The following is a 22,440-nucleotide window of genomic DNA, read 5'->3' as shown; positions in this document are numbered from 1 at the left end:
CAGACAGTCCTTCCAGGTGAGGCAACACTTCACCTGTGAGTCAGCTTGGGTGAAATACTGCGTCCGGTGCTCCCAATGTGGCCTTCTATATATTGGCGAGACCCGACACAGACTGGGAGATCGTTTCGCTGAACACCTACGCTCTGTCCGCCAGCGAAAGCAGGATCTCCCAGTGGCCACACATTTTAATTCCACATCCCATTCCCATTCTGATATGTCTATCCACGGTCTCCTCTACTGTAAAGATGAAGCCACACTCAGGTTGGAGGAACAACACCTTATATTCCGTCTGGGTAGCCTCCAACCTGATGGCAAGAACACTGACTTCTCAAACTTCCGCTAATGCCTCAGCTCCCCCTTGTACCCCATCCGTTATTTATTTATTTATATACACACATTCTTTTTCTCTCTCTCCTTTTTCTCCCTCTGTCCCTCTTACTATACCCCTTGCCCATCCTCTGGGCTTCCTCCCGCCCTCTTTTCTTTCTCCGTAGGCCTCCTGTCCCATGATCTTCTCATATCCCTTTTGCCAATCAATTGTCCAGCTCTTGGCTCCATCTCTCCCCCTCCTGTCTTCTCCTATCATTTCCAATCTCCCCCTCCCCTTCCCACTTTCAAATCTCTTACTAGTTCTTCTTTCAGTTAGTCCTGACGAAGGGTCTCGGCCCAAAACGTCGACTGTCCCTCTTCCTAGAGATGCTGTCTGGCCTGCTGCATTCACCAGCAACTTTTATATACAGTATTCCAAGTGGGTTCTGACCAGGGTCCTATATAGCTGCAACATTACCTCTCGGCTCCTAAATTCAATTCCACAATTGATGAAGGCCAATACACTGTATGCCTTCTTAACCACAGAGTCAACCTGCGTAGCTGCTTTGAGTATCCTATGAACTCAGACCCCAAGATCCCTCTGATCCTCCACACTGCCAAGAGTCTTACCATTAATACGAGATTCTGCCATCATATTTGACCTACCAAAATGAACCACTTCATACTTATCTGGGTTGAACTCCATCTGCCATTTCTCAGCCCAGTTTTGCATCCTATCAATGTTCCCGCTGTAATCTCTGACAGTCCTCCACACTATCCACAACACCTCCAACCTTTGTGTCATCAGCAAACTTACTAACCCATCCCTCCACTTCCTCATCCAGGTCATTAATGAAAAAAAAGAATTAATAAACAAAGCATTAATGAAAATATCTAATCAGCCAATCATGTGGCAACAACTCTATGCATAAAAGCATAGATAGGGTCAAGATGTTCAGTTGTTGATCAGACTGGTGAAGAAATGAGACCTAAGTGACATTGACTATGAAATGATTGCTGATGCCTTACAGGATGGTTTGAATATCTCAGAAACCGCTGATCTCCTGGGATTTTCACGCACAACAGTCTCTACAGTTTACAGAGAATGGTACGAAAAGCAAAAAAAAAACTAGTGAGCAGCTGTTCTGTAGGCAAAAATGCCTTGTTAATGACAGAAGTCAGAAGAGAATGATCAGACTGGTTCAAGTTGACAAGAAGGTGATAGTAACTCAAGTAACCAGGTACTACGACAGTGATATGCAGAAGAGCATCTCCAAATGCACAATACCCCAAACCTTGAAATGGACAGGCTATAGCAGCAGCACATCATGAACATACCACCCAATGGTCACTTAATTAGATACAGGAGATACCTAATAAATTGACCACTGAATGTATAGGTCTCTTTTCTTAAATAAGGCACTACTGCAAGTTGTATAACTCGCTGTTTCCTATTCTGTCAGTTAAACCATAACAAGATACTACTATCCCATTACAGTTGAGTTCCATGTATTACGAGTGTTGCTATTACAAATAAAAATGGTGATTAGAGAAATAAAAGGCATTTTATCTAAATAACTAGATTTTTTTCTTTATAATTCAAACATATACTTCTGTCAAGCTCCCTCCAAGAACATATTGTGAATAACATTGTAAAACTGATTCTGGCTTTGTAGGTAGTGTGAATAAGAGTTTACTACTTCAATTAATTTGAATACCCTTTTTTTCAAAAATGATTGATATATGGTGATTGAACACCATACATATTTTGTTGTGTGTGTGTCTGTCAGTTGGGGTCAACCATGGACGATGCATCCTAGCTCTTTGAGAAATAGGACAGAACAATACGGAGAGCAAACTATATTGCCCATGCAGCACCCCCAAAGCAACGGCAGAGACCAATACATTTTGCACTAGGGGTATCGCAGGAATTATCAGTCACCGTTGAACTCAACGTACCACTGCCTTAGGGACTCCAGCTCTGGATTTCTCCCTGGGGTTTACTCCTGAAGCATTTCCCAATAGTGGGTATCACCACAAGGTAGCAGGGGTTTGAGATCAGAGTTTTCTTTCTCCTAGATGAGCTGCCAACCATGGCTGATAAGCCCCTTCTGCCTAATCTGACTGGTTTGAAGGCGCCATTGATCCCTGCATGTCTCTGACGTGTGGAAGGAAACCAGGGCACACAGAGGAAAATCACACAATTACAAGTAGAACATGCAAACTCCACAGAGGTAGCACCAGAAGTTAGGACTGAACAAAAAAAGAAGCCAATTTTACTAATTGGAGGACATAGACCATAACAAATAGAACAAGTGAGCTGTCCTGTCTGTTAAACTTGACTCTCCATCTCAGTGCCATTTTCCAGCATTTGGGTGGCACAATGATGTTGGCATGTTGAGCTGTGATCTCACAACTCCACCGACCTAAATTGGTGGTGTTGTCGTAGTTTACAGCAGTATATTGATGGGATGCAGAGTTGTGCTGAGAAGTGGCAGATGGTTTAATCTGGAAAAGTGTGAAGCAATGCACTCTGAAAGGTCAAACTTGAATGCAGAGCACTGGGCTAATGGCAGGATTCTTCGTAGTGTCGAGGAACACAAGGATCTTGGGGTCCATGTCCACGGATCCCTCAAAGTTGCCGCAGAAATTAAGGAGGCATGTGTCTGGGGATTGAGTTCAAGAGCCATGAAGTAATACTGCAGCTCTATAAAACTCTGCATAGACCACACTTGGAGTATTGTTTTTAAACGCAAACAACAGGAATTCTGCAGATGCTGGAAATTCAAGCAACACATATCAAAGTTGCTGGTGAACGCAGCAGGCCAAGCAGCATCTATAGGAAGAGGCGCAGTCGACGTTTCAGGCCGAGACCCTTCGTCAGGACTAATTGAAGGAAGAAATCCCTTACTCACTCTTCCTTCAGTTAGTCCTGACGAAGGGTCTCGGCCTGAAACGTCGACTGCGCCTCTTCCTATAGATGCTGCTTGGCCTGCTGCGTTCACCAGCAACTTTGATGTGTGTTACTTGGAGTATTGTGTTCAGTTGTGATCGCCTCATTATAGGAAGAATGTGGAAGCTTTACAGAGCATGCAGAGGAGATTTGTGAGGATGCTGCCTGGATTAGAGAACATGTCTTATGTGGAAAAGTTGACTGGGCCAGGGCTTGTCTCTTGGAGCAAAGGAGGATCAGGGGTGACAATAGAGGTGTATAGATAAAAGGCATTGATAGAGTGAACAGTCAGTGCTTTTTAACCAGGATAACAATGACTAATGCAAGAAGGCATAATTTTAAGGTGATTGCAGTATAGAGGGTTATTAGACGTACGTTTTTTTTACACAAAGAGTGCTAAGTGCATGGAATGCACTGACATGGTTGGTGATAGATGCAGACACATTAAGGATATTTAAGAAACTCTCAGGTAGGCACAGGGATGAAAGACAAATACAGGGCTACGTGGGAGGGAAGAGTCAGAATGACCTTGGAGTAAGTTAAAAGCTTGACACAACATTGTGGGTCGAATGATTTGTATTGTACTATATTGTTCTATGTTCTAATCTCTGGCGTGGTGTGTGTGCTTTCCCCATTCTCCCTGTGACCATGGGTGTTTTCTCTAAGTGTTACCATGCCTTCTCATATGACCAGGATATGTATTTCGGCAGATTAGTTGGCCAGTGTAAATACCCGCTGTGTGTGGGTGCCTGGGAGTGATGGAAATGTGGGAAGAATTAAATAGTTTTGTATACCATTAATGTAAATGACTGCTTTCTGGTAGGAGTGAACTTGGTGGGTTTCCGTGCTGAATGACTTCATAAATCTTGATTATAAATATTGATCTCTGTTTTGTATGAAGAGTTTAAGATGCTTAATTCCATGAACAAAAGGAAATATAAATTGTGGGGAAAATATGCAAGAATTTGACATCTTTGACTTTGAAGTAAACCAACCGAGATATGACTCTATCACATGTAAGGTATTAAATTATGTCGCAAGGTAAGTAGAGGAGCCTGATTATGTTAATTCTATGAAGCAAATATGTGCAAATAGATCTATGTCAGTATATTTTTCAGCCACTGTAAGTGACTCATGAAATTAAGCCTTGGAAAGAGTACGCAAAGTCAAAGCTTGGTATTATTTTAAATGTTGAGCGTAAGACAATGATATTTTGTCTGAATGCATAAAGCAGTGGGAGAACTCAAAGGTCAGATAATTTTAGAAAAAAGGAGTTGAGAGCAATCACTACTCTGAACTGATTCTAAAACCTACAGATATTCAAGGGCTCTTTACAACTCATGTTCTCAGTATTTTGTTCATTTGCACATTTCGTCTTCTTTTGCACATTGGTTTTCAGTCTTTGTTTAAGTAATCACTTTTCATAAATTCTATTATAATACTTTTTTTCTGGAAATGCCTGCAAGAAAGTGAATCTCAAGTTAGTATATGGTAACATATATGTACCCGATAATAAATGTACTTTTAAGATAGCATGGATAATATCACATGTGTGTGCGGGTGCAGATGTTGGAGATGTATTTTTGATTTGATGATGGTACAAAATCTTCTTTGTTCTTAGATAGTTCCTCATGATTAAGATATATTTGACCCTCTTCCCCCATTACAAGGAATAAAAGATTGTGTATGCATTTACTTTTAAGGTGAATGGCTGTTGCTTACATTACCACAGGACCTCCTTACCTTTGGACCATGTCAACTTTCAAGGTCCTGTGGTAATGTAAGCAACAGCCATTCGCCTTAAAAGTAAATGCATACACAGTCTTTTATTCCTCGTAATGGCGGAAGAGGGTCAAATATATCTTAATCATGAGGAACTATCTAAGAACAAAGAAGATTGTGTACCATCATCAAATCAAAAATAGGTCTCCAACATGTATTTCAAGGTGCACACAAGCATCACTAATGGTAACCATGACCATTCAGCCCATCAACCATTTCCCTCTACAGAGATGATGCCTCATCTGCTGAGTATTTTCAGCACATTATTTTCACAGATTTCTGCATCTGCAATGCTTTTGGTTTTTTTTATTAGGGCTTACTTTTGTTCTGACACAGAGAAAGGGTTGACATCTGGGGCTGAGACACAAGCAACTGCTGATATAGGACCAAAAGAAATCAAACTGTTGAAGAAACTCAGAATATCAGAGTACCCAGATGAAAAGTCTTAACCCAAAATGGCAACTGTTCATTTCTCTCTACAGACGCTGCCTGACCTGCTGAGTTCCTCCGATATCTGGGTTGATCAGCCATGGTCATAATGAATGTAGGGTTGAGTGGGCTACTCTTGTTTCTTTCTTTCTCCTTGTGTTCTTGTGTTAAAGATTAAAATGGTCCAAAAGACTTTCCTGATCTGAAATTATTTTGTGATCAATCTTGCTCGCCCATTATGACGACTCAACAGTCACTCCATACGAGTTGCTAGCATTGAATTTGAAGAACTCCAGTAGGATCAGAGTGGCGATGAGAAGAGAAAGCACGTCCTGTACTATACATGAAAACAGGAGCTAGGAATAAGTGAAGGCGAATTAAGTAGGCACTCACCAGAAGAAGAGGCGGAGAATATTCGCTACCAGCAGCACCAGGCACACATGTGTGGAGAAGCCCTCGGTATTGCCACTTTTTTGGATCTCGCGGTATTGCGGGATGTAAGGAGCCGCGCCCCCGAACACCATGAAGAAGGTCGCGACCCAGGACAGGAAAGACCAGACGAAATAGCTCTGGGTCTCTTCATCAGCCATTGGCACACTCGAAAGAAATTTGAATCCAAATGCAGCCAATGCCAAACTGCTGGTATTTAGTGTTTGTCAAACACAGAGTTGGGCACAAGTACAGGTCATCATGATCAGACAGGATACTCGCATAAAGTCACGGGCGTTTTCTGAAACTCTCTCCTCTGTACCAGGAAGTTTCGATGCTGCTTCCTGATGATTAAGAAAACAGGAATTACATTAATTTGTTCGTGTTTTTTTTCTGCATCTTGTTTCTCATTGGAGTTAGTTCAAACTAAGTTACCTTCCCACCACCCCCAGCCTCCCTATGCGAGCATTGTCGAGTTCATTAGTGGGAACTGAGATGGTTTTTGCTTTACAGTTAAACATTAAAATGGATTTGCAAAGTCCGACGTAACGTCTGGTTGGCAGGCGGATGGGTTGCCTGCAGAAGGCTCCGCCTTACATTAAGTACACATCGGAGCCCTCTTAACAACATAAGAACAAATACTAAGATGTATACCAAGCTAACCTTACTCTGCTGGGATGTATCCCGGAAATTATTTCAGCCACAAACCGTGCAAAGAACGCACTTCCTGCAGAATGGTAATAGAATATTGCTGGCAGGACGCATACCCATCTCCACGAGGTCAATGTCTGCTGTTACTGCAAACCTGTCACATCTGCTGCCCAGTCTTTGTTACAGCTCAATACGCGGAAATTCACAGCAGACTGTGTGAGGGCGTTCTCACTCTGTCCTCATCTCTCCATTTAGGTATGTTTTGATCGACATACATACTGTCAAGCGCGCTGTTGGGCATACTGGCGTCACGTTGTTTATATTTTCACTAACACACGGCCACAGGAATAGCCCGTTTGACATGTTTGCGCTTCTGCTCGACAGCAGCCTCATCCGCCTACCTGATTTGGCAGAGTAACTGGTTCTGTTGTTGCTTAATGTGCTTATCTAGCCTGTCTGAACTGTTCAACTCAGTCACTCCCTGTGCATAAACATTCTCTCAAAACGCACACAGAAAGTTTCATATTCATACTTCTTTATGACGTAGAACGACATTTGGCCCATCAGGTCCAGGTTGACTCTTAGAATCATCCTCCCAATCCCATTCCCCTCTTATTCACCTTCGTATCTCCTACACACGTATTGCTATTAACAGCGTCCTGATTCTCCTACCAGCCACCTTTATATCAGGGATAATAGATTCAAGATTGTTTAGTGTCATTTCTAGTACATAAGTGTAAAGGAGAACGAAATAATTGTTACTCTGGATCTGCCGCTGCACAAGAAAAAACGCGAGAAGATAAAGAACACAATAACTTAAAGCACAATAAATACAACTACATAAGGGGATATTTGATGGAAGTATACGAAGTTAGGAGGGGTATAGATAGGGAAAATGCAAGCAGGCTTTTTCCACTGAGGTGGGGGAGGGCAACAAGCAGAGGTCATGGGTTAAGGCTAAAAGGTGAAAAGTTTTAAGGGAACATGAGGGGAAATTTCTTCATTCGGAGGGTTGTGAGAGTGTGGAATGAGCTGCCAGTGCAATTGGTGCATGAAAACTCGATTTTTAACGTTTAAGAGAAGTTTGGATAGGTCCGTGGATGGTAGGGGTATGGAGGGCTATGGTCCCAGTGCAGGTCGATGGGACTTAGCAGATTAATTATTTTGGCACAGACCAGATGGGCTAAAGAACCTGTTTCTGTGCTGTACTTTTCTATGAGTCTATAGCTTATATACATGGACTGATTGTATGTCCATAAAGTGACACTAGGTACAGGAGTGTCATACATAGATGACTGACTGGAAATAATAAAGCAGTGATGGTTGGGGTGAGTTAGTGGGTGGGGGTTTTGATCAGCCTTACTGCTTGGGGAAGATAACTGTTTTTGAGTCTAGTGGTCCGGGTGTGGATGCTACATAGGCTCCTCCCTGATGGGAGTGGGACACACAGTCCATAAGTGATGTGGGTGAAACCCTTCATGATGTTTCTGTCACGTTCCTTGAAGATGGGTCGGCTTGTGCGAGTAATACGTTGGGCAGTTTTGACCACTTGTTATAGAGCCTTCCTGTCCACTGCAGTGGAGTTTCTGTACCATGCAGTGATGTAACTTGTTAGGATGCTCTCTACTGCATATCTGTAGGATGACATGAGTATAGATGTACATAGTCCAGCTCTCCTCAGAAGGTAGAGGCATTAGTGAGCTTTGTGTAGGATGTGTTCTGGGACCATGAGAGGTTGCGTGAGATGTGCACTCCTAGGAATTTGAAACTGCTTGCAGTTTCCATTGTTGTGCTGCCGATATAAAGAAGGGTGTGTGTGGTGCAAGTTCTCCTGAATTCGATAACCACCTCCTTTGTCTTGCTGACATTGAAGAAGAGTTTATTTGCCTGGCACCACCTCTTCTTTGCAGGCCGTCTCATTGTCGTTGCTGATGAGCCCCACCACTGTTGTGCCATTAGTGAACCAAACAATGTGATTACTCGGGTGTTTGTCCATGCATTCATGTGTGAACAGAGTGCACAACAAAGGGCTCGGCACACAACCCTGAGGGGCACTCCTACTGCTGGGGGTAGGAGCAGCAGTTGAGCATGCTGACTATCTGAGGTCTGTTTGGTTTGGAAGTCCCAACACCCAGTGGTGTACTTACACCAATAACTAGGAGTTTGTTCACCAAGGTCTGTGGGTTAATAGTGTTGAATGCCAAAATGAAATCCTGAAGCAGCATTCTGACATAAGTGCCCTTGTTTTCTAGATGGTGTTAGCATAAGTGCATTTGTACAGTAGTTAAGTGTATTGTCACCTGCTTGTACACATGCTGTATAACCAAACAAAGCAATGGAACAGTAACCAGTTAAGCGAACAACCTTTATTCTTTGGGATGTGGGAAGAAACCAGAGCACCTGAGGAGGAAATGCAAATCTCACACACACAACACGGATTTGAACCTGCATCACTGGACTGCTGCCCAACCAGCACCGCTACCAATCTCATGCAATATCACATTATTTACATGATTTCTTAGGGACATGCGGAAATGCATTCAACATCAACTTCCAATCATCATCATCAGCATTACCTTCTTCTGGGCAGTGTCTTTACAATACAGGGTGACCCCAACCATTATCGATACTCTTCACAGATTGTCTGCCTGGCATCAGTGGTTGCATATCCAGGACCTGAGAAATGCATCAACTGCTCATACGACCATCCATTACCTGCTCCCATGGCTTCATGGACACAGTTTGGGAGGTGGGAGGGCTAAGCAGGTTCTACACCTTGCCCAAGGGTGACCTGTAGGCTAGCAGAGTGAAGGGGTGCCTTACACCTCATTTGGTAGAGACTTATCTCCAGCCCACCACCCAAACTTCCATTAACATTTTCAAAATATCTAAAGGGGCTTCACAGGGCTGTGGTTGACCACTGAAGAACAGAACACAGAAGGAGATGGTCAGACAGATAAGTCAGAGGTAGGGAAAAAAGGAAATGTCTTATTGGGATGATTGAGAAGGGTTTGTGTTCTTGGCAGCTGAAGACTATGAGTGGCCACAAACAGTAAAAGGATGGAATTTGGGGATGAGCAGAATTCATGAATTAGAAGAGCACGTGTCTCAGTTATACGGCAGGAGGAGGTCAGTCCTCCTCACTCATTTTCCATTCCCCATTCTGACTTCCCTGTTACTCCTTATCTTCTTTGCACCTACCTGCCACCTCCCTCTGATGTCCCTCCTCTTTTCATTCCCCCTACATTCTTATTCTGGTTTATTTCCCTTTTCCTTTCCAGTCCTAATGAAGGGCCTCAGCCAGAAACATTGACTGTTTATTCAATTCCATAGATGCTGCCTGACCTGCTGAGTTCCTATAGCGTTTTGTGTGTGTTACTCTGAACTTCCAGCATTTTCAGAATCTCTTGTGTTTATAGGGGGGTTCATAAATGAGGATAAACATTTCAAAACCAGTTGCAGATTAACAAGGAGTATGTTGCTTTATGACTATTCTATAAAAACTTACAAGAATTAAAAAAAAAATTAAGACAAATGCAGCAGGAGTTTAGAAAGGCAAATGGTGTTTAGGCCTTTGTTTTTTTTTTGGTTTCTTATTGTCACATGTACCAAGATGCAGTGAAAAGCTTGACTTGCATGTTATTCATACATATCAAATCATTACACAGAACGCTGGGGTAGAACAAGGTAAAACAATTAACGATGCAGGATAAAATTTAAAACAGACAGAGGAAGTGCAGTGCAGGTAAATAATAAATTGCAAGATCATAATGAGGTAGATTGTGAAGTCAAAGTGTATATTTTATTGTACAAGAGGTCCATTCAAGAGTTCGATAATAGTGGCATAGAAGCTGTCTTTGAGCAAGGTAGTATGTGTTTTCAGGCTTTTGTATCTTCTGCCTGATGGGAGGTGGGGGTAAGAGGGGAGAATGCCCAGAGTGGGTGGGGTCATTGATTATGCCTGCTGCTTTACTGAGGGAGCAAGAAGTACAGACAGATTCCATAGAGGGGAGGCTGGTTTCTGTGATGCGCTGAGCGTCGTCCACAACTCTCTGCAGTTTCTTACGGTCACGTTCTGAGAAATGCCATGCTAAGCCATTATGCATCCAGATAGAATACTTTCTATAGTGCATCATAAAAAATAAAAGGGTCTGCAGGAACATACCAAGTACCTTCTTCCTCCTGAGGAAGTAGAGGTGCTGGTGGGCTTTCTTGGTGGTGGTTGGACCGGGATAGGCCATTGGTGACGTTCACTCCTCAGAACCTGAAGCTCTCAACCCTCTCAACCTCAATACCGTCGATGTAGACAAGAGCATGCATATTGCTCGTCTTGCCGAATGGTCTCAGCCTGAAATGTCAACTGTACTCTTTTCCACAGATGCTGCCTGGCCTGCTGAGCTCCTCTGGCATTTTGTGTGTTTTGCTTGCACACTGCCCCTTTTCCTGAAGTGAAATAACCAGCTCTTTTGTTGACATTGCGAGAAAAGTTGTTGTCATGACACCATGTCACTAAGCTCTCTATCTCCTTCCTGTAGTCTGATTCACCATTATTGAACATGTTTTGAAAGGGGCTTGGAGTTTAGAAGATAGAAAATACTGTGAGTGAGGTAACATCTCGAGTGTGTGCACAATTTTGGTTCCCTTTTTCAAGAAAGGATACACTGACATTGAAAGTAGTCAAAAAGAGATTTACTGGGCAAATTCCTGGCATTTATCCTATCAAAAGTGACTAGACAAATTAAATCTATTTTTAGAATTTTCTAGTATGAGGGGTGATTATGTTGAAATTTATAAGATCCTGAGGTGTAAATATTTTTGAAAGATTGAGAGATTGATAGCTATTTACAGCTAGCATGGAAGAGGAGTTGAGGGTCGAGGCAGATCAGTCATGATCATATTGAATGGCAGGGCAGGCTTGAGAAGCTAAGAGGTTTTCATCTGCTCCTAATTTCCTGTTGTCCAATGCTATCGTTCTTAGCCATTGCAAAAAGCAACTCATAACCTTATAAACCAGACAACTTGTGCACCATCTTATACAATGCATCATAACTGACTTCAAGAAGAATCTTGTTATTGGTGATGCATACATTGACTCATTGGCAGCATTGAACATTGCTTTGGAAGACCTCCAACATAATGGAAGACAATCAGCTGGTTTTTATAATCCAATTATTTATGGAAAACAATTGCTTTAGTATTGAACATGGAGGAGAATGCAGCAGCTGACAATTATAGTGCTATAACCTACCGCAGGGAAGTGTATTGACATCGCTGTTCTTTAATTTTTACACACAAATTGCCCATCAAATCTATCCAAGTATTTGGAGCTTTACCTATGTGGATGACCTGATGACAGCAGTTGAAACAGGAATCTTGGCTGTGGTTCAACCTAGCCTGATGGCAGCAACGGCCTGGCTGATTGTCTATCATGCTGTTCATCTACAAAGTAAACCCAAACAAATCATAGGTCACCATTTCTAATTGTGTTATTGTGATGTCAATAAACAGCTACAAATCACCAAGAACTGTGACTGTGGTGACTAAACCCAGTGTAGATGTAAAAGGTATTTTTTCAACAAAAGCAGATCTTCTGCAGAATCTGTTTCTTCTCTCTCAACACTCACAGAACAGTGATGTGTTATATGTTTTGAACATAGAGATAGTAATAAACAATTAACTACAGTTTCAATTACTATGAATACCTACTTTAACATTTGAGTGTACCCAGGTAACTTTGCAAAATTACACAACTAAAACTAGTTGGCTGAAAATAAGTAGTGGGTATTGATTGGAACTAATTCTGAAGCACGGTATTAATCAGCATTTAGCGTGCCAGAGATTATTCAGGGACAATCAGCTTGAATTTGTTAATGGTCTGACAAATGAATGAATATTTAGAGGAGGTAACAAGAATTCCTAATTAGGACAGTGTGTTTGAGGTATTCTGTATGGATTTTAGAACAAAGTGACGGATAATGATCAGAATCAGTTTTACTATCATCAGCATATGTTGTGAAATTTGTAAATTTATCAGCAGCTGTACAATACATGATAGCATAGAAAAAAATAAGTAAGCCAGTTACAATAAATATATATATATTAGAAAGTTTAATTAAAATAGTGCAAAAATAGAAATAATATAAAGAAAACTAAGGTAGTGTTCATGGGTTCAATGTCCATTTAGAAATCAGATGGCAGAGGGGAAGAAGCGGTTCCTGAATTGCTGATTGTGTGCTTTCAGGCTTCTGTACCTCCTTCCTGATGGTAACAATGAGAGGGGGCATGTCCTGGGTGATGGGATTCCTTAATGATGGACGCTCCTTGAAGATGTTTTGGATACTACGGAGATTAGTACCTATGATGGAACTGACTAATTTAACAACATTCAGTAGCTTCTTTCCATTCTGTGCAGTGGCCCCCCCCCCCCACCACACATACCAGACAGTGATGCAGCCCGTACGAATGCTCTCCACGGTACATCTGTAGAAGTTTTTGAGTGTTTTATGTGACAAACCAAATCTCCTCAAACTCCTAATGAAATATAGCCACTGCCTTGCCTTATTTATAGCTGCATCGATAGGTTGGGACCAGATTAGATCCTCAGAAATGTTGACAGCTAGGAACATGAAACTGTCTACTCTCTCCACTTCTGATCCCTGTATTAAGATTAGTTTATGTTCCCTTGTCTTACCCTTCCTGAAGTCCATAATCAGCTCTTTAGCCTCACTGAGATTGAGTGCAAGGTTGTTGCTGCGACACAACTCCGCTAGTTGGCATACCTCGCTCTTGTACGCCCTCTCATCCCCATCTGAGATTCTACCAATAATGGTTATATCATCAGCAAATTTATAGATGCCATTTGAGCCAAACCTAGCCACATAGTCACGGGTATAGAGAGAGCAGAGCAGTGGGCTAAGCACACATCCCTGAGGTGCGCCAGTGTTGACTATCAGTGAGGAAGAGATATTATTACCAAGCCACACAGAGTTGCTGTCTTCCAGTTAGTAAGTCGAGGATCCAATTACAGAGCACAGAGTTCCAGGTTCTGTAGCTTATCGATCAGATCAGGACTGTAGGAATGATGGTATTAAATGCTGAGATATAGTCAATGAACAGCATCCTGACCTAGGTGTTTGTATTGTCCAAGTGATCTAGGGCCATTTGAAGAGCCACTGAAATTGCATCTACCATAGACCTATTATGGTGACAGGCTAATTGCAGTGGGTCCAGGTCCTTGCTGAGGGTAGGAGTTGATTCTAGCCATAACCAACCTCTCAAAGTATTTTCTTACTGTGGATGTGAATGCTGCTAGATGATAGTCATTAAGGTAGCTCATACTACTCTTCTTGGGCACTGGTATAATTCTTTCCCTTTTGAAACAGGTGGGAACTTCGGACCATAGTAGTGAGAGATTGAAAATATCCTTGACTACTCCCACCAATTGGTTGGAGGCCATATGGCAATGAACACTCATGGGATCCAAGGCAAAGTGGTAGTTGGGTTATAGCAAACATGAGGAATTCTGCAGATGCTGGAAATTCAAGCAACACACATCAAAGTTGCTGGTGAACGCAGCAGGCCAGGCAGCATCTCTAGGAAGAGGTACAGTCGACGTTTCAGGCCGAGACCGAGACCTCTCGGCCTGAAACGTCAACTGTACCTCTTCCTAGAGATGCTGCCTGGCCTGCTGCATTCACCAGCAACTTTGATGTGTGTTAGTTGGATTATAGACTAGCTCAGTGGAACAAAGCTAGGAGTTGGGCTCAAAGGGAGAGTTAATGCCATGAGATTGATGGTAGTAGGGTTTCAAAGACTCAGCCCTAAATATATATTAAGATTTGGATATAAATACAGTGTACTTGATTATAAAATTTGATGATGATAAGAAAATTATGTTATTGGAGAGAAAGACGGTTCTAGGCTGCAGGGGAATACTGTATCTGCGGAATAGTTAGCTGAACATACAGTAGAAGTTGTAAAGGGCATTCAATCTAAGAAATGTGTGGTAATGTTTTTGAGGAGAACAAAAAAAGGTGAGGGATTACATGATAAATGACAGGATGTCAAGAACTTAAAAGGAACTTGAACCGCCTGTCCACAGATCCCCAAAAGTAAAGGGCCAGATACATAAAATGGATAGGAGATCATGTAGAAAATTTGGCTTTATTGGCAAACTAGGAAGGTAATGATAGAAGTATAGAAAACTCTTTTTATAGTACAGGATGGAGTATTTTGTATAGTTCTCTTTAAAATGCTCCTAAAAGAATTTGCAGCAGAAATATGCAGAAGAGACGTGCAAGGATGTTACCTGAGCTGAGGAATTATAGATCCGAGCAGAAAATGTCCAGGCTGGATTGCTTTCATTGGAAGAAAGGAGGCTAAAAGGAGATCTCTTTAAGGTGAACAAAGTTATGGGAAACCTAGGTAAGGTAAATAGGGAAGATTTATTTCTCTTTTTGTGTCACCGTCATAAGCAGAAACCAGATTGCATTGAGGGGACAGTCGGCACATTTTGTGCGCTGCAGTCCTGAGGAAACACCAGAGTGTGTAAAGGGACAGAGAGTTTAAAAGAAGCAAGCTGGAACAGTCAGCACATCTTGCATGCTGCCGTCCCGAGGTGACCTCAAATTGAGTTGAAGGAGAGAGAGTTTAAAAGAAGCAAGGGGGGGCAATCTGGACTTTTGTGCTCTGCAATCCCTAGGTAACACTGGATCACTGGATTGCACGGAGGGAGAGAGAGTTCAAAAGAAGTGAATGGGGTAGTCCATAATTCCTTAAAAGTGGCGTCACAGGTAGATAGGGCTTTAACGCCAGCTTTTGGCACATTGGCCTTCATAAATCAATATATTGAATCCAGGAGTTGGGATGTTAAGTTTAACTTGTATGGTGAGGCCTAATCTGGAGTATTGTATCCAGTTCTGATCACATACCTATTGGAAGGATGTACCAAGATTGAAAGATGGCAGAGAAAATTCAGAAGGATGTTGCCAGGACTTGCGGGTCTGAGTATAGAGAAAAGTTGAATAGGTTAGGACTTTGTTTTCTAGAGTGTAGGAAAATGAGGGGAGATTTAATAGAGGTGTGGAAAATTAGGTGAATAGATAGAGTAAATGCAAGCAGATTTTCCTACAGAGATTGGGTGAGACCACAACGAGAGGTCATGGGTTAAGGATGAATGGTGAAATGTTTAAGAGGAACATGAGGGGGAGTTTCTTCTCTCAGAGGGTGGTTGAGTATGGGACAAGCTGCCAGTGCAAGTGATAGGTGTGGGATCAGTTTTCAATATGTAAGAGAAATTTGGATAGGGACATGGATGGGAGGGGTATGGAGGGCAGGTTGAGGGAATAGGTGGATTAATAACACCATTAAGACACGAGCAGATTCAGGCCATTCTGCCCATTGAGTCAGCTCTGCCATTTGATTATGGATGATCTATTTCACTCTCAAGCTTGTTCTCCTGCGTTCTCCTCATAACCTTTCACACCCTGACTTATCAAGAATTTATCAACCTCCATCTTAAAAACACCCAGTGACCTGGCCTGCACAGCTGCCTATGGCAATGAATTCCACAGATGAACCACTCTCTGGCTAATGAAATTCCTCACAATCTTCATTCTAAATGGACTTCCCTGTATTCTGATGTTGTGTCCTCTGGTCCTAGACCCCTCCACTATAGGAAACATCCTCACCATGTTCACTCTGTCTAGGCCTTCTAACATTTGACAGGTTTCAATGTGAATCCACCCCCCCCCCCACCGTCCTTCTAAATTCCAGTGAGTACAGGCCCAGAGCCATTAAACGATCCTCATATGATAAACCTTTCATTCCCAGAATCATTTTGTGAACTTCCTTTGAACAATCTCCAATGTCAATGGGCCCAAAACTACTCACAATACTCCACGTGAGAACTCACCAATGCCTTATAAAGCCTTATCATTGCTTCCATGCTTTTATATTCTAGTCTTCTTGAAATTAATGCTAACATTGCATTTACCTTCCTCACCACTGACTCAAACAAGTTAAACTTTAGGGAGTCCTGCATGAAGAATTCCAAGTGTCTTTCCACCTCAAATTTTTGAATTTTCTCCCTGTTTAGGAAATAGTCTGTGCCTTTATTCCTACTACTAAAGTGATGACCATTCATATCCCGACTCTGTATTCCACCTACCATGTCATTGCCCATTCTCAGACATCCCACCCTGCAAAACCTCATTTCAGGGAGGTAGCACCATCAATTTGCGGTACACTTCCGGGAGAGGTGGGATGTCTGCAATAGAGTAGCTCCTTAGCAGCTGGCCAGCTAGTTTAATATAAACGTTAGCTATGCTAATGAACAAATGACACCTGTTAAACTCACCTCAACATGTCTTTTACATTTTAACCCACCATGGGTAATAGAAAAGTCACTGTTGCAAACAGTGCAGTGAGCAACACTGTCATTATTTTGACCCCTATTAGGCAGGGGTACACTTTAGTGTAGTCTGGGGTGACGTAGGTTTTTTTTTGGAATACTCTGCCATGGTGCGCTCTTGCTCGCGCTGTCTCTCTCTCTCTCTCTCATGGTCGCTCGCGTGCTCTCAAGCGCCCCCGCTTGCTTTCTCTCTCGCTCGCTCTCTCTCGCTCTCTCTCTCGCGCACGCTCTCTCTCGCGGTCACTCCCGTGCTCTCTCTTGCTTTCTCTCACTCGCTCTCAAAAAAATTGATTTCCGTGATATTATATATAATTTGCGGGCATCAGGGAGCCACTATTCATATGCGGGAGACTCCCGGAACTTCCGGGAGAGGTGGGATGTCTGCATTCTTCTAATCTGTCGAAGTCCTTCTGCAGCCTTGCTGTTTCCACAACACTACATGCACCTCCTCCTATCTGTGTATCATCTGCAAATTTGGCCACAGAGACATCAAATCCATCATCCAAATCACTGACATACAATGTAAAAAGAAGCAGTCCCAACACTGACTCCTGCGGAACAACACTAGTTACCTGGCAGCCAATCCAGAAAGACTTCCTTTATTTCCAGTCTTTGCCTCATGCCAATCAGCTAATGCTCCATCTATGTAATGTCTTTCCTGTAATACCACCTACGAGACTCTTATCTTGTTAAGTACCCTCACATGCGACAACTTGTCAAAGGTCTTCTGAAAATCCAAGTACACAACATCCACTGATTTTCCTTTGTCTATCCTGCTTGTTATTTCCTCAAAGAATCCCTATAGATTTGTCAGGCAAGATTTCCCCTTTTCTGAACATTAATTAGTTGGAAAAGGAAAAATGGGGGAAATTTCCCAAACATTAATGGTTAGGCACAGAGTAGATGGGCCAAAAGGCCAGATTCTGTGCAATGGTGTTCTATGCATCTGTGACTCTATAAGGGACATATGTTAATGCTAATTGGTAAATGGATTAGAGGGGACTGAGGAAGATTTTTCATTCATCCAAGGAGTACCAGGGTTCTAGAACTCAAACCGGAAAGAGTGGTTAAAACAGAACCTTACAGTGCATTTGAAACCTACCCAGTGAACGAATATTTGAAAAATTGTAACTAGGAGCCCTGACCCAACAGCTGGGGAGGGAACCTCACCTAATCTGTTCCATTTCTTGCAAACATTGACTGCAAAGGACTGCATGCACCCCCCCCATTATAAATTTCAGTGATTCTATATAGTATTTTCTGTTTTCCTTCCCACTCCACGCAGAAATGAATTCTCCAATTTTTCTGACTATCAGCTGGTTTTGAAACTCACAAAGCTAATACATATTTCTCTGGTTACATGGCAATTAGCAACAAGTTGATGCCTGCTCCACTCACAAGATGGAGAGTATGCCAGCTAAGCAGGAAGTTAATAAATCTCTTTCTAGATAGAAATACAAACGGATTGGTAGATAACTAGTTATAAGATCATAAGACAGGAGCAGAATTAGGCCATTTGGCTCATTGAGTTTAATACACCGTCCCAGCATGTCTGATTTATTTTTCCTTTCAGTACCATTCACTTGCCTTCTGCCCGTAATCTTTGACACCCTCACTAATCAGGAACCCATCAACCTCCGTCTTAGTTTACGCAGTGACAGCCTCCACAGACGTTAGTGGTAATGAATTCCAGTGAATTATAGATGCGTAAAGTAACAACAAAGTGTTCACCATTTAAATAAAAGGAATGTGTGATCCCTTTCTGTGTTGCATTGCAATATTTTCTATTCCTTATCAAATTGAAGGCTGTAAAATTTCAGTCGATGAGCACTGTCATGGAAACTATTGGGCAAAATCGTGCCCATGCAGAATTGCAGTGGCGTAAAGCGCAGCGTGAATGGTACTTGAAGCCCATTCAGTAAACTCCTCCCCCGCTTGTCTATTTATAAATGTGAAGAATTGCTATGTAAACGATCAGAATCACGCGTGTTCATTTCCTGTGCTACTCTCGGTTTTGTTAGTTGTTGGTCTGGGTTATTTTTAATATGGAGCCTTATGTTTAAAGCCAAGCTTTCTATAATTGGCAAATAAACACAGCTGTTTGGGATAAATTTATACTTCCTGTTTGAACAGGAATATCACGAGAAAACAGAAGCTTAAACGAGTTCAATGTCACATTCCTGCCCGCGCCCTTTCCATTTGCTTTCTCCCATGCGATCTCCTTATATCTTCGCTATATTAGATTACACTGGCTTCGCCTCCCAAGGCCATGCCTGCGGTTGCCTCTCGGTCAAACTCCTGCAATACCCTCCTCATACCCATTCGCCACACTACAACTTCCTTCCTAAAGACACAACTAAAAAATTACTCACCTGCCCAACATCTCCGTCTGTGACTGGTGCCGAATTTTGTTTCGCAGCGTCATCTGTGAAAAGCTGTGAAACATCCTGTTAACCTTGTGGTTTGGGGAACCATTGATCACGGAATCAGAATACTTTGGGTTATGAGAAGAAACAACCCCAACAGCTGCGTTTAAAATAGCAGAAATCCGGGTGTTCAGAATTGCTCTTCGGCTTTGTAAATCCTGGTGCATTCTAATTGCGCATGCATCAATCTACTGTGAGTAGTTCACGCCAACTTGCAAGCGGATTCCTCCATCAGCAAGTTGTTATCGAACACCACACGATTTTTAATATTCTGCAACAAAATCCATACCGTCAAATATGCATGCAACGGAGTAATCAAAATGTGTAGAATTAAGCGACAATTATATACTGTGGGAAATCATTCATTGTACCTACCATCATGCCCTACCTCGAGATTGTTTCTGCACGGAAATCTTTATCTTCTTCTCAATAGGTGGACTTTAAAGGGGTGTGGACTTTTTTGCGGGCAGATTTGATAAACTTTACTACTCGCAAATGTTCTGCGAAATAGTAAGCAGGTTGCGTGGTCCCGGGTGAGGCCATGCTGGCCGGTAGCGGTATTTTGCTGATGCAGTGGTTTATTGTCTGAGAGTTTATTAGTACAAAAGACGGCTTAGGGGATAGCTAATTATTACGACATTCATTTATATCAGTTTACAGTAGAAAGATAATTTTTCGGAAGTAATTTCATATCAATTTAAGAGAAAAATAGCTTTTTAATTTAATACTTTTATTTAATCTTTCCGATGCACTGAGAGGAAATTGAACAACTCCATTTTTTGAATTTTAATTATCTTGTGAAGTGGTATCAAAAAAATTGTTAACGTTTGCCAAAATTAAAGTTATGCACAGTTAAACCGAAAGCGCCCGTCTTTGGAATAGTTATAGCAAAATTCAACTAAACTCTGTTCAATTATTATGAAACATTTTTTTAATTCCTGCTTTAAATGCATGACTATGTCTTCATAGAAGGGAAAGATTTTAGATTGCGTTTTAATAGCGCCATTAAAGTCTTTAGACTTTCGTTTTGCAATTCTGGATGGTTACTTTTAATAAAACTACATTAGTTTTAATTTAATACCAGAAGCCTCCAAACAAGAGAAATGGGAGTAACTACAGGTAGTAAGTAGTTTTCTAAAATATATATGTTTATATGTCTGAAGTAATTCAGTAGGGCAGCCAATGGCTGTAATGAGAAAAAAATGTTTCAGGTCAATGATCTAGGAGCTTAACTGTTCCTTGAAGGCAATATTATTGAACTGAAGTATTAAATCTGCAAATCAACAAAGAAATCCCAGACAATGCAACAATATTTATACTTTTTCATAGGCATCCGTTAGTCTCGTGGCACCGTAGATTTGCACCTGGGAAGGTTTCCAGGCCGCGGGCCTGGGCAATGTTGTATGGAGGACCGGCAGTTGCCCATGCTGCAAGTCTCCCCTCTCCACGCCACCGATGTTGTCCAAGGGAAGGGTATTAGGACCCATACAGCTTGGCACCAGTGTCATGGCAGAGCAATGTGTGGTTAAGTGCCAAGGACACAACACGCTGCCTCAGCCAAGGCTCAAACTAGCGACCTTCAGATCGCTAGACGAATGCCTTAACCACTTGGCCACGCGCCAACACTATTTATACTTTACAACATTAGATTTCAATTCCAATTCATTTACTTAACATATTTAAATCAGGGAAATGCAAAGTTTGTGTTAACAACCAGCACAGACTAAATATTCGCTGGGGGCAGCCCACAAGTATCACCACACATTCTGGTGCCAGAACATTAGGAAGATATTATGCAGGCAATGGAAGTTAACCTTTCCCTAAAGTCTACATTATTTCACTGTAGCACCAATATTCTTATTGTCTACACAATGCACTATCCTGTCTTCTCTGCTATCTTGATTAACTTGTTTTTTTTGTCTCTCTCAGTTCTTATGAGGGATTAAGTCAAGTCAAGTCAAGTCACTTTTCATTGTCATTTCGACCATAACTGCTGGTACAGTACACAGTAAAAACGAGACGTTTTTCAGGACCATGGTGCTACATGAACAATACAAAACCTACACTGAACTACATAAAAAAAACATAAAACTACACTGGACTACAGACCTACCCAGGACTGCATAAAGTGCACACAACAGAGCAGGCACTGTTTCTCTTTCCATGGATGCCACCTGACTTGCTGACTTTTCATTTTGTGTTTCTATGTTATGTTATGTGCCACGCGACAGTGAGAGTAGGAATGCGATGAGGTGGAGGATAAATGCGTGGCTGAGGGATTGGAGCAGGAGGCAGGGATTCAAGTTTTTGGATCATTGGGACCTCTTTTGGCGCAGGCGTGACCTGTACAAAAAGGACGGGTTACACTTGAATCCTAGGGGGACCAATATCCTGGCAGGGAGATTAGCGAGGGCTACTGAGGTGACTTTAAACTAGAATGGTTGTGGGGTGGGAATCAAATTAAAGAGGCTAGGTGAGAGGAGGTTAGTTCACAACAGGGGGATGGGAACCAGTTCAGAGAGACAGAGGGGTGTAAAGTGAGGGTAGAAGCAAAAAGTAGTAAGGAGAAAAGTAAAAGTGGCAGGCCGACAAATCCAGGGAAAGCATCAAAAAGGGCCACTTTTCAACATAATTGTATAAGGGCTAAGAGAGTTGTAAAAGAGCGCCTGAAGGCTTTGTGTGTCAATGCAAGGAACATTCGTAACAAGGCGGATGAATTGAAAGTGCAAATTGTTATTAATGATTATGATATAGTTGGGATCACAGAGACATGGCTCCAGGGTGACCAAGGATGAGAGCTCAACATTCAGGGATATTCAATATTCAGGAGGGATAGACATGAAAGAAAAGGAGGTGGGGTGGCGTTGCTGGTTAAAGAGGAGATTAACGCAATAGAAAGGAAGGACATAAGCCGGGAAGATGTGGAATCGATATGGGTAGAGCTGCATAATACTAAGGGGCAGAAAACGCTAGTGGGAGTTGTGTACAGGCCACCTAACAGTAGTAGTGAGGTCGGAGATGGTATTAAACAGGAAATTAGAAATGTGTGC

At 42.1% G+C, this 22,440-nt stretch overlaps 1 protein-coding gene across 6 annotated transcripts in view; it reads right to left on the bottom strand.

The window, feature by feature from the left end:
• Nucleotides 1-19,554, bottom strand: part of si:dkey-246g23.2 (solute carrier family 66 member 2) — a 116,800-nt gene extending 97,246 nt beyond the window's left edge. Inside the window, exons 1-3 of one of the 6 annotated variants that reach the window (XM_063067147.1) lie at nt 19,337-19,554; nt 11,887-11,992; nt 5,867-6,246 (exon numbers count right to left, since the gene is read on the bottom strand). In XM_063067147.1, coding sequence (XP_062923217.1) covers nt 5,867-6,063 — 197 coding nt within the window. In that variant the 5' untranslated portion in view covers nt 6,064-6,246; nt 11,887-11,992; nt 19,337-19,554. Of the gene's footprint in view, nt 1-5,866; nt 6,247-6,337; nt 6,422-6,565; nt 6,804-11,886; nt 11,993-19,336 lie in introns of those variants that run through there. The other 5 variants (XM_063067149.1, XM_063067146.1, XM_063067148.1 and 2 more) reach the window with 5 other exon arrangements.
• Between the last annotated feature and the right edge of the window lie 2,886 nt (nt 19,555-22,440).

Source organism: Mobula hypostoma, chromosome 14 (assembly GCF_963921235.1).
Source record: "Mobula hypostoma chromosome 14, sMobHyp1.1, whole genome shotgun sequence".
Classification (NCBI taxonomy): domain Eukaryota; kingdom Metazoa; phylum Chordata; class Chondrichthyes; order Myliobatiformes; family Myliobatidae; genus Mobula; species Mobula hypostoma.
Note: the sequence above shows the minus strand (reverse complement) of the source record. Positions and strands in the feature narration are given on the sequence as shown.